The sequence below is a fragment of the Paramacrobiotus metropolitanus genome, unplaced genomic scaffold, assembly GCF_019649055.1.
Source record: "Paramacrobiotus metropolitanus isolate TYO unplaced genomic scaffold, Prichtersi_v1.0 Parri_scaffold0000107, whole genome shotgun sequence".
Taxonomy (NCBI): Eukaryota; Metazoa; Tardigrada; class Eutardigrada; order Parachela; family Macrobiotidae; genus Paramacrobiotus; species Paramacrobiotus metropolitanus.
Window position 1 is genome coordinate 159863 of NW_026570327.1, and position 11902 is coordinate 171764.

General features: G+C 43.6%; 2 protein-coding genes across 6 annotated transcripts; both read left to right on the top strand.

The window, feature by feature from the left end:
* LOC129597620 (uncharacterized) lies at window positions 1-4934 on the top strand. Of its 3 annotated transcripts, XM_055495246.1 has the most exons (10): window positions 1-704; window positions 763-1059; window positions 1142-1390; window positions 1607-1849; window positions 2088-2434; window positions 2592-3237; window positions 3315-3623; window positions 3703-3831; window positions 3896-4150; window positions 4243-4934. In XM_055495246.1, the coding sequence occupies exons 1-10, from the start codon at window positions 581-583 to the stop codon at window positions 4800-4802; spliced, it is 3159 nt and encodes a 1052-aa protein (XP_055351221.1). In that variant the 5' UTR covers window positions 1-580; the 3' UTR covers window positions 4803-4934. The 3 variants fall into 3 exon arrangements, with proteins under 3 accessions (XP_055351221.1, XP_055351222.1, XP_055351223.1); XM_055495247.1 differs by having other exon boundaries at window positions 1-1059; XM_055495248.1 differs by lacking the exons at window positions 1-704; window positions 763-1059; window positions 1142-1390; window positions 1607-1849 and having other exon boundaries at window positions 2196-2321.
* Window positions 4935-5156: 222 nt separating this feature from the next.
* Window positions 5157-11826, top strand: LOC129597653 (uncharacterized). Of its 3 annotated transcripts, none has more exons than XM_055495291.1 (12): window positions 5157-5333; window positions 6792-6848; window positions 7162-7208; window positions 7309-7584; window positions 7670-7918; window positions 8145-8387; window positions 8471-8814; window positions 9019-9664; window positions 9727-10038; window positions 10196-10324; window positions 10420-10674; window positions 10852-11826. In XM_055495291.1, the coding sequence occupies exons 2-12, from the start codon at window positions 6826-6828 to the stop codon at window positions 11409-11411; spliced, it is 3084 nt and encodes a 1027-aa protein (XP_055351266.1). In that variant the 5' UTR covers window positions 5157-5333; window positions 6792-6825; the 3' UTR covers window positions 11412-11826. The 3 variants fall into 3 exon arrangements, with proteins under 3 accessions (XP_055351266.1, XP_055351267.1, XP_055351265.1); XM_055495292.1 differs by lacking the exon at window positions 5157-5333 and adding an exon at window positions 6384-6587 and having other exon boundaries at window positions 6768-6848; XM_055495290.1 differs by lacking the exon at window positions 5157-5333 and adding an exon at window positions 6384-6587.
* The last annotated feature ends 76 nt before the right edge of the window (window positions 11827-11902 follow it).

Below are 11902 nucleotides of genomic sequence, written 5' to 3' on the forward strand. Positions count from 1 at the left end.
TAGTCTCACCTATTACATTATGCTGGCCTCGAATTAACTGTAAGTAGTGAAAATAGAGCCAAGCCAGAAATTCCAAGTAAGAAGTATTAACATTCTAGTATAGCTACATTAGTATAGCTACGCCAGTAGCCTATACTGCTGTAGAGCGGCACTGGTTTAGCCCAAAGGGAAGTGTACCTTCACTGCCGCACCACCACAGTGCATCATACAGCGTTTGAAATTTTATTGATAAGCTTACGGGGGCACTTAATGCATATGAAACTGTTTTCGCAGGAATAGTTGAGCTCGAGCCGACTGGCCAGCAGCCACAAAAAAAGTAGAACAAGTGGCAGAAACGTTTTGCGAATTATGAAATTAAAAGTAGTACCTTCAACTTTAGTCGAATGACTAATAATTTTAGATATCTGTCACCTACCTATTTTACTTGTACAATATTAAACTCCAAAATCAGATGATCGTTTTGCTCATATTGTAAATAGTATCGACATGGATAGCGAGTACGTACTTTTCCTGAAATGGGGAAGCAATCTATCGTATCAAGGGTTGTATTAAACAAGTCAGCATAAACCTGTTGTGCATAATGACATTTTGTAGTATATTTTTCTTTGAATTCGAAATCTTTCGCTTTTCATACGATAAGCGGTTTATGATCCTGCTACTGATCTTGTTTGCATCTCCACACACTGGCTGCACATCGCACACAGGTAAATAAAGACGTTTCATATTTTGTGGGAAGCCTTCTTCGCCTGACGCTTTTTGCAGTGGCAGATGTTTCTTGCTTCGAAAGCCTTGTTTCCCCTATGCCTACACCAGCAAAAATCTGGCTCAAGCAATATTCATTGGAGGACTGCAAGATTTCGTGTCGTTTCGCCTTGGAAGTATACGATTTCCACTGCTGGTACACTGCCCACTATGCTGCCTCGCTGGACTGTGTTTTGCACGGAAATGAAAGCATGACGGTCATGCATGTACGACGATGGACATCTACGGCGTCTACATCTACGGCTACATCTCCCTCGGGATCCGCGGCGCTGTTCAGAAATTCCTGCGATCAGAAACGTAAACGTTTTTGATAACCCATCATCTTTAAATTGTAGAATTATTTTTAACAATGTCGCTCACGGGATTCTGGATTTTGAAGAACGGTATCAGTGTGTTGATCAAGCACAAAAATGTGCTTATCAGACGACCGCGCTGTGCCGAAACAAGGACATTATAACGGAGAAGTCCACAACACTTAGCGGCAAGGCATGCAAGTCTTGGAACACTACCCGGTATCCTAACGTGGGAAGCCATAATTTTTGCGCCAATCCCGATGGATCAGATGGTCCATGGTGCTATACGACGGATTTGAAGGAGAGGTGGGGTTACTGTTTTTCCAGCTGTTCCGGTGAGTGATGTATCTACGTAATATATTGGTAAAATACTACAAATAGACTGCAGTTTGGAGTTAACACTTACCCACTACAGTCCATTGTGGTGCATGAATACTCTTATTTCCCACTGTACAAATGGGTACTTGATGCCTAATTTATGAGACCAAAATCCCAATGCTTCATCCTCAATAAAAATTTGATACTATAACGGATTTTGTGCTGCTGTTCAGATGAGACACCTTGCGTAGATGAGAATAGACAGTGCGCAATGGACGGAAGTCCTGCGTGCCGACAGAACGATTACAAGGGAATTAAAAACATAACGTTCAGTGGATTACCATGTAAGAATTGGTCATTGAGCAACAGACCATTGGAAGGAGACCATAACTACTGTCGAAATCCCGGCGGAGAAGAGCCGGCGCCTTGGTGTTACACCGAAAAAGGCTGGGATTACTGCTTTGCGCGCTGCAATCGTAAGCGAGGTCATGATGAAGAATGTTCATACAGTAAATAATTTTAAACTGGCATGTACTTTTCAAGACTGCTACTTTAATTTACGTTAAAATGTGAGCTACTACTGCATGCAGAGCTGAAAATACACATTTCATATGGGGCCTCGGATTTGCAGCGAACGAAATCTTGCATTGATACATAAACAAGAACGTCCAATGGTAATCGTACTCATCGTTACTGATGACAGGTCGTTTTTAGGAGAAAAATGTCCGGAAGTTCCACCAAATCTAGCTCTCAAGACAATAAAAACAAAACAATGGATCGATGGTCATCTGCATTCCAATACGCATCTTGCGGATGATTACACGAGCCCTTTGAACGTGAATATTACTATACACAAGCAATCGGGGCGAAGCTTTATTCTAACGATAAACAACTGGTCACCGAGAGCATTGTCCGAACTACGATGTAGAATTACCTTTGAAGATGCCGGTAAAACGCCCATCGATGTAACTATCCCTGGCCCAGTTAATGACTGGACCGTATATCAGTATCACACCGAAATTTCCGGATTAAGTGAGGTTTCGGATATCAAGACGATTAAGGTCTAGGACTGCAATATTTGTAAACCCATTTAAAGGTCACTCATTGATAAGCAGAAAATCAAAATAGTTAAGGCCCTTTTAAGTGTCTGTTTGTTTTGGTTTGCGTAAAAAACGGCTGGAAACACGAACACTAAACGAGTTAACGTTAATATTGCAGGTGATCTTGCCCTTTCCATGGTATCCAATTATCTTTGTGGGCTACGGCAGGCTAGCAGCGCATGCCGAGAAATATGTGAACCTTACAGCGATGGATAAGCAGGCATTTTCTCGACTGCTCTCCGATCTCCGCATTATGTTTCATCTGCCTAAATACCGTCTATGGCTTCTTGGCTATCGTATGACCCAAAGCGACCCCATTCGGCATGGGCGAATGTCTGAGTTCGACCGCAAAGCCGACACGTACCTGGTGACACTACCGCTAAAGGTCAGCCAGACAGGCGGCGGTTTTGGTAACCTATTTTACGATGATTTGCGACCGGAGCGAAGATGGACCAGCTCGTATGTGTCAGTGGCCAGTTCCGAAATTAATGACTATCTCGCGGGCTGGGCAAAAGATCCGTTTTGGACGTTGGAACACGAACTGCAGCACAATCATGGCTGGAAAGATCGCGACTTCGAGATGCTGGCGACGCAGTATTTCATGTACGAACTAGCTGATGAACTGCATGATGCATGTGTGTTACGGTGGTTCAAAGCACCATTAGAACGCTACGAAGATACGGTTCTGCTCAGCGCGTTTCAGAATCCAGTTGACGGGCTGGTATATGTGTTATCCGCTTACACATACCGAACCTTAAATCTCCGTAAGCGACGGGAATACCGATACCGCTGAATCGAATCCATGCTAGAACTTTTATTTTGAAACAATGATAATTTTCAGAGGGGTTCATTACCACAGCTGGTCGCTCGTTTGACGTTACCCCAGCGCAGAGCGACAACTGCACAATACCGGAACTAGACTGCTACAGATTAAATCTGCCACGCTGTAGAACCGTGACCTCTTATAATGGGACCAAGAGTACGACTCTTTCCGGGAAAACTTGCCAACAATGGAATGTCAACACGCCGCATAAAAGTTATAATCACCGTATTGGTAGTCACAACTACTGCAGGAATCCCGGCAACAGCGATGGACCATGGTGCTACACGACCGACAAGAACGTCAACTGGGAGTACTGTTTCAACGACTGTGAGTAGAGAATTCCCAGTAAGATGTTACTCAGAAAGTTTACATGTTATCAAGATATCATGGTGATCATGGGTTACAGGTGGTTACCTTGCAAGCGATCCGGACGATCCTGTTTACTGTGTGAACACAAGGAAAAAATGCACATACAAAAATTTGCCTCTGTGCCAGGATCGCATACCTCTTTGGGCAGCACAATTTCCTGATTGTGGTTAGAATTTAGTTCATAAAGAGTGCACTTATCTTACAAAACTGCTGAGCTGGTTGATTTCCAGATGAGCAGAATCCGTGCTTGGATGAAGAAAACGGATGCTACTACGATCAAAAAGCGGAGTGTGCACAGGCGATTATCATGTACGGCGGACCAAGATTTACGACTGCTGAAGGATTGACCTGCGCGCGCAGCCCATCCAGTGATCCCCAAGTTCGTTGTTGGGGTGACCATGGACCGTCGTACTTCAATACGACACCGTACTGCTTCCCAAATCCAGATTCCAAATATGAAAGAGACCTCTGTTTTAAAACCTGCGGTAAGCAGTTGCAGAGTACATGAAATGCTTTATAGCATCAGAAGCCGCCGAAGAGGAGAGGTTAACGATTACGAGCAAGGACTCTTTTTCAGAATCGGAGATATTAAAGACGTTACGAGCCAAACCACGTGCATACATCCAGAGGAAATGGTTCATTCCGGCGCCGGCTAAATTCGCGTTCGTTGTCAATAGCAATCAGTTAGCGTTTGTTCCATACCGATACGGTGCAGATGTTAACGATGAGAAAATCCGCTTGTACGGTTTGAAAACGGGGTCATGGCTGGGAGACAACACAGTGAGCGGCCTTTTCGAAGCGCTGGGCAAAAAATATTATAACCCCCAATTTCTGCAAGGATACGGTGTTTTCGTGGGATCCCAGTACTGCCGACTGGATAACGTCACGATGAAGGCCGTTGACTGCGAAAACGTGTACACCAGCACGAAGTGGGCGGATCTGCGACGCTTCTCCAGCGGACCCGGCGATTTCGACCTGGTCTTCCGGGCGGACAGTTTAGCCTTCTTCTTCAAAGGCGCCGAATATCTGGTGTACGATCTGCAAGCAGGAAAGGCGTTGCCGTTCTATCCGCGCTCAACGAAAGAATTCCTTTACAAGGTCGGCATTCTCGGCACATCGTTTGCTGCACTGGTTTAGCTATTCATGTCTTGAAATTGGCAAGTTAGAAGTTAACAGTTAACCGAGGTATGGAAAGCAGGAAAGATGGGAATGTTTTTCAGATCGATATGTGTTTGCAGTTTTTTTACTTCCTCGCAACACAGATTTCTTTTACGCAGGAACAATAGATTTTCAGCTTGACTGCACTATCCACATTTGCCTGTAATTTATCTAGTCAGGTAAAAGTTCTACAGTACTTGCAGGCTTGCAGCTACTTTGTACCTGGAGGCTGCGCTCCTTCGCGCAAATCCTTCGACAACACCGTTTGCGTAATACGTACAGTACACTTATCTGGTTTTTTCCCTAGAAATTTAGTCCGTACAGCTTGATCTTTACCGTGGAAAATGTTACATTAATTGAAGTGTGCAGCTCGCATGTGTGCATTGTACAGATACACATGCGCCAAAAATTAGAAAAACGACTATTTAAACTCATTAGCTTATGATTAGCCGAATTGCAGCCAAATAATCACACTGCAGTTTCATCAAACATCGGCAAAACGTGAAGAAGGTAAGTACATACTCTGTATTTTGTGTAGAATAGAACAAGTTTGGCTGAATATCACTGCAGTAATATTTGTAAGCGATATGGTATATAACTATATATACATGTATAATGTCAAGGAAGCTGCTGGCTGCCGTAAAAATGTCCAGACCACGGCATTTGAATTGCTGATTAGTCAAAACGTCTACCTGGTACCATGTCTGGGCCACAAAAGCGCTTAGTGTCGATGAAACCTTAAATGCTATCCCGTATCCACTCACTGATAAAATTAACACTGGATTTTACGAGTAATAAATTCAATATGGTATGCAAGAAGTGACTACCGTTTCTGAAAAGCCCTTCTTTATTGCTCACACATGGCAGATTAATATTATGACATAAAACAGATACTGTAACTTGCTTCTGCGAAACAGAATTACCGGCTCCGAGTTAATATTGTATTTCGAAACGTGGTTATCGTAATTATTATTATCTTCCTGGAGTAGACAACCCTTTCAAGGGACTTCGACAATGACATTATAGGTGCTAAAATGAGATTATGCTGTACCTGCTAAAACCAACAATAAAGCAGGAACAAGAAACCTATCCAAATAGCATTTGGAAGTCCAACGCTTTTTAAGCAAACTGTAAAAATCCCAACGAACACTAACTGCACAGCGCTGCTACTGTTTCAACCTGATTTAATTTTGTCCATATGAATAGTATTTTTAACTGCAGTTTGGTGCCCACATACGTTGGATTGGGCGATTTGTACTATAATACAAACTACAAAGTGATAATATTAGAAACGAAAACCCGTTCGAATTCACGCAATTGCTACAAAGGCTCTCGATGGCCATGGGGTTAATACCAAAATTAGGGTTTAGAAGAACAATTACTTTAGTGTGAAAGTGCGGTGTTGTAATTTACATACGTGGCTGCAAATCGCTAAGTTTGTAAAACCACATTTTAGGCATCCGGCTTAACGCGTCAGTCATCAATATCGTGAGTACTTTCTTTTAATGTCCATCAGCGAAACTTATCAATCCAGGCACACAGAAGTAATTTATGAATAAAGTGCAAAAGTAGTGCCCTTAAATCTGCTCGTAACAAAAATCGTGGTATATAAGAGAGGAAAAACCTGCACGAGAAAACCCCAGATCAGTTGTTGGACTACGCGCAACAGCTGACCTTGTCGGCACGACACGTTGGGCCAGCCAACATATTTTTCCCATCCGTTATTTAATGCTATAACCCTAAACCAGTTCACAATTGTTGGAGGTAAGCAGATGTACTGTGTTTAAGTAATTACTGGAAATCGTAGAAAGTGATCCTGAATGCATGTCAGGTAGTGTGGCCCCAGTGTTTAAATTTCCTTGAGCCTGCTCTACCCTAGAGTACCTGAGATACGTTACCATTAGATCATTCTGGTAAATAATTATTGATGTCTGTGTACTGCAGGCCTAACAAAAGGTTGTCATGCAGTTTCAGGCTGCACTGTTGGCAGGCAAAACACCACATGGCTGTTGGAACTATTTGGAGGTAATTTTAATGTGATCTGCAGATTTTAAGCTGTATCAATCAAGTTCAAAATTGTTTATATTTTTCGGTATTATTAAAGACTGATAAATGCTACTAGCGCTCCAGTAACCACAAGCGAAGCCAACAGCCCAAAGCCTCTAAATTTGTCGCTAACACACAGTAATACTCGTACAATAATACTCGTACAGTATTACAATAATACTCGTACAGTATTACAATAATACTCGTACAGTATTACAATAATACTCGTACAATAATACTGTATAATTGTATAATGTATTAATACCTAGGCCTAACGCACTGTATTCTGTAGATTCTCTGCGGCCATACTGACACTTGTCACCGCCTGTATCGCTGCAGGTACAAAGTACCTACCAGAACAAAGGCATCATCGTCATTTCATATTGCTTGATTTATGATTATCAAATTTTTTAGAAATTGATCATTTTTGATATTGCAGCACCGGATGTGTCGTGTTTCGACCGTATGACATCAGTCAGTCCCTCTTCGGCGCAGATATGGCTGAAACAGTACTCGCAGGATGAATGCAAAATCGCTTGTCGCTATGCATTGGAACTGTACGATTTTCGCTGCTCGTCTATTGGACACTACGCCGACACACTGGACTGCGTCCTCTACGGAGACGAAAGTGTCACCGTCACTCATGCCAAACGATGGACCTCAACGACTGTGCCATCGGGAACCGCAACGCTCTTCAAGAATTCATGCGAAAAACGTAAGTGCAGACAGAAGAAGGCGTTCGAAACTGCAAAATGGCAATTATTTTAGCTAACGCACTCCTGGTTTATGTACTTATACAGCAACTTATCAGTGCGTCGATGAAATCAACAAGTGCGCTTACCAGAAAACTGGGCTGTGCCAAGATAAAAACCTTTTGACGAATAAAACAACCACTGTCAGCGGCAATACCTGTCAATCATGGAGCGGCACCAAATATCCCAACGTGGGCACACACAACTTTTGCGTCAATCCCGATAACTCTGATGGTCCATGGTGCTATACGACGAACCCGAAGGAAAGGTGGGGTTACTGTTATCCAGACTGCCCAAGTAGGTGTCAGGTGATACTGTGAGTGTTGCATTATATCAGATGGCTTTTGTATGGTATTGATGACCACTGGCTACTGCTTCATTTCTGCAAAAATGTCCTTCGACTATCATCCATCACGCCTTTAATAATTATTATGCTCACAATTAAAACTTACCACTGTGAAAAGCTTCAACAAAAATTCATCGATCGAGAAATGCGGAGCACAACGTACTTTCTTTTCATCAGCGGACACGTTGACCTGCGTCAATGAGGTTGATCAGTGTGCTGTGGCTGGTAGTCCTATATGTCAGCGGGATAAGTATACTGGCACGAAATCGACTACCTTTAGCGGATTTACTTGCAAAAACTGGCAACTAACCAGATTCGCTGCGGTGGGCAATCATAACTACTGCCGAAATCCCAGCGGAGACGATGCGCCTTGGTGTTATACGGAAACAAGTTGGGACTACTGCTTTGCTCGATGTGACGGTATGCAGCAACATTTAACACGTCGAACATGCTGTACGTATTTGTAACAGTCAGATAAACGCTGTACATGCTTGCATTTTCAGTTCAGCAATGCCCCACTGTGGCTTCGAATCCGGCTTTGACAATAGTTAAGATGAAACAATGGCAGGATGGTCAGTTAGACGTTAATAACTTTTTCCCGGACGATTTCACCAGTCCTCTCAACATCAGTGTCACCGTACAACAATCGGGACAGACCTTTACATTGACCATCAATAATTGGTCACCCCGGGCTTTAACCGAGCTGCGTTGCCGAATTCTCTTCAGGACAAGCGGAAAAGCGCCCATCGATGTTGTCGTGCCTGGCCCCATAAACGACTGGACCGTGTATCAATATCAGACAAATATTCCTGGATTGGTGGACGTTGCAGATATTGATACTGTAAAGGTCGGTCTTACGTTGCTGATGGAGGGCGCGTTCTGTTTTATGTCAGATGTGTAATTTAAAACCCAGTTAGAAATTATTGCTGAAATTTTCGTACTACCCAGCTTGATCCAGACGACCAAAGGTCCGTAGCTAAATGTATTTCGCCTAAAAAATAACTGTAAGCGGAATAAGCACTACCAAAACCATTTCTTTAATTTTTTGCAGGTTATCTTTCCTTTCCCATGGTATTCAATCGTTTTGGTCGGATATGGCAGGCTGGCGACGGACGATGCAAAATTCCTGAGCGCAACAGCAAAAGAAAAGCAAGTTTTCGCTCGACTTGTTTCTGACTTTCGGATTCTGTTTCATCTGCCAAAATATCGTTTATGGATGTTGGGCTATCGGATGATGCAGAGCGACCCTGTTCGACATGGGCGACTGTCCGACTACGACCGAAAAGCAGACACTTACCTTGTAACTCTGCCGCAGAAGCTGGACGCCGGTGGCGGTGGTCTGGCGAAATTGGGTTACGATGACCCGCGGCCGGAGCGGAAATGGACCGGATCCTGGGCTTCGATAGCCGCCGGACGTGTTACGAACTACTTATCCGGCTGGATGAAAGATCCTTACTGGACACTGGAGCATGAACTGCAGCACAATCATGGATGGAGTGATCGGGAATTTGAAATGCAAGCCACGCAATATTTCATGCAGGAACTGGCTAAGGAAGCATATGCCGGTTGCTTACTGCGTTGGTTCAAAGCACCGTTGGAACGCTACGAAGACACAGCATTGCTCAGCGCTTTCCAGAATCCCGAGGACGGACTAGTTTACGTATTTTCGGCTTACACGTACCGGACAATAGATCTAAGTGGGTACATCAAACTGAAGCGTACTTTAAGTTTGTATGTATATTTACCCTTTCGCTTTTAGACGGGTTTATTACGGATGCCGGTCGGCAGAGTACTTTCGGAGGTAATCCATTTGGTGGTGATTGCACTGTTCCTGGTTTGGACTGTTACCGTCTGCAGATTCCCAAGTGCAAGAACGTAACAGCCTATACTGGCACCAAGAGTACAACTCTGTCTGGGAGAACATGTCAACAGTGGAATCTTAACACTCCACAGTACAGCTACAATCACCAGCTGGGCAGCATTAATTACTGCCGCAATCCGGATAACGATGCTGGACCCTGGTGCTACACAACCGATAAAAATGTCCGATGGGAATACTGCTTCAAGGACTGTAAGTGCAATGCAACGGCAGTGGCATCCATTCCATCTACCATGGAGAGGTTTTGTAAAAATTTTGCATCGTTTAAACACTTGAAGCGATTTACTTTAAATAATTATAAAACTGTATGTCTGCCGTGTGAAACTACTGATCGTAACCTTTCTGGTAGGCGGATATGCGTCTACGGACCCAGATGACCCTCTTTACTGTGTGAAAAATGACAAGACCTGCACGTATAAAAATATGCCGTTGTGTAAGGATCGCATACCCGGCTGGGCAATGGATCTTCCAGACTGCGGTGTGTTCATTTCATAGCCGATCGCGATAATCTGAAATATCTGTTTACTCATTACGGAAACAGAAGGACTGGTTGCAACGCTTCGGCTCTTACAGATGATCGCGGTGCATGCATCAATGAAGCTGACGGATGCATTCGGGATCAAAGCCTAAGTTGTAAGCCAGAGATTTACGAGTATAAAGGACCGAGATTTACGAGTGCTGAAGGCATGCCATGTGCTGGAAGCCCATCTAGCGATCCATCGATTCGCTGTTGGGGAGATCACGGACCGACGTATTATAACACCACACCTTTCTGTTACGTCAACCCGGCCACTCAAGAGGAAAGAGACTTATGTTTCAAGATATGCGGTAAGCAAATAAAGTAATAAGCTGATTAAGAAAAACATGAAAAAACAGCGTGATTTTTTCCTCACGCATTAACTGTGATTGCCGTACCCAGCATTATGGATGGGTATACGTATGCCGTATACAGTTCGAGACTTCGAGTTATGACTACTTGATACGAGTAAGTATGGTTTTCTTCAGAGTCAGAGATATTGAAGACGTTACGAGCCAAACCTCGTGCGTACATTCAGAGCAAATGGTCCATCCCTGACCCGGCAAAATTCGTATTTGTTGTCAACAGCAATCAGCTCGCGTTTGTTCCATACCGATACGGCGCAGATATCAACGACGAGAAAATCCGCTTGTACGATTTGAAAACGGGGTCATGGCTGGGAGACAGAACAGTGAGCGGCCTGTTCGAAACGCTGAGCAACAAATACTACAACCCGCAGTTTCTGCAAGGATACGGTGTTTTCGTGGGATCCCAGTACTGCCGACTGGATGACGTCACGGTGAAGGCGGTTGACTGCGAAAACGTGTACACCAGCACGAAGTGGGCGGATCTGCGACGCTTCTCCAGCGGACCCGGCGATTTTGACCTGGTCTTCCGGGCGGACAGTTTAGCCTTTTTCTTCAAAGGCGCCGAATATCTGGTGTACGATTTGCAAGCAGGAAAGGCGTTGCCCTTTTATCCGCGCCCAACCAAGGAATTCCTTTACAAAGTCGGCATTCTCGGCACATCGTTTGCTGCACTGGTTTAGCTACACAAGTCCTCGAATTACCAATTTAAAAGTTGACTGCATAGCTTGCATTAATTCGTAACAATCAACTTTGACAATAAAGAAATTAAAGCGCGGAATTAACTTACTGATGTTTGAGGGGTTTTTTCCTTTAATATTGTATGTATGATGTTTGTGCTTCAAGGTAGGTGCAGTTCTATTTTGTCAGGCAATGTTTGAGGCTTTGAGCTAAAAAGCTTGTGGTCAGAAAACTGTAATAAAATCTGTTTTTTTTATCTAGCTTGAATCAGGTATAAAACGGTACGCACTCTACTTAGAAGTTTTTTCGAGTTTTTTTTTTAACTGGCGCTGTATATTTAAACGATAAGTTTTGTCAGAAAAGTTGTCGGTTGTTGCAATACAATTACCGGAGATTGAATTTGCTGATCAATCAAAAGTGTTCTGGCAAACCACAAAAGCGCTATCCAGTAGAGCATCCAGGCCACTACTTGCAAATTAAACGCTGCATTACA

What these genes read in the sequence shown, in the direction of transcription:
- LOC129597620 (XM_055495246.1), top strand. Translation starts at nt 581, where the DNA reads ATGACATTTTGTAGTATATTTTTCTTTGAATTCGAAATCTTTCGCTTT. An exon ending in AAATTCCTGCGATCAGAAAC is followed by an intron (nt 1,060 to 1,141) that starts GTAAACGTTTTT and finishes TGGATTTTGAAG; the next exon opens with AACGGTATCAGTGTGTTGAT. An exon ending in CCTCTGTTTTAAAACCTGCG is followed by an intron (nt 4,151 to 4,242) that starts GTAAGCAGTTGC and finishes ACTCTTTTTCAG; the next exon opens with AATCGGAGATATTAAAGACG.
- LOC129597653 (XM_055495291.1), top strand. Translation starts at nt 6,826, where the DNA reads ATGGCTGTTGGAACTATTTGGAG. An exon ending in CAGATATTGATACTGTAAAG is followed by an intron (nt 8,815 to 9,018) that starts GTCGGTCTTACG and finishes AATTTTTTGCAG; the next exon opens with GTTATCTTTCCTTTCCCATG. An exon ending in GTACCGGACAATAGATCTAA is followed by an intron (nt 9,665 to 9,726) that starts GTGGGTACATCA and finishes TTTCGCTTTTAG; the next exon opens with ACGGGTTTATTACGGATGCC.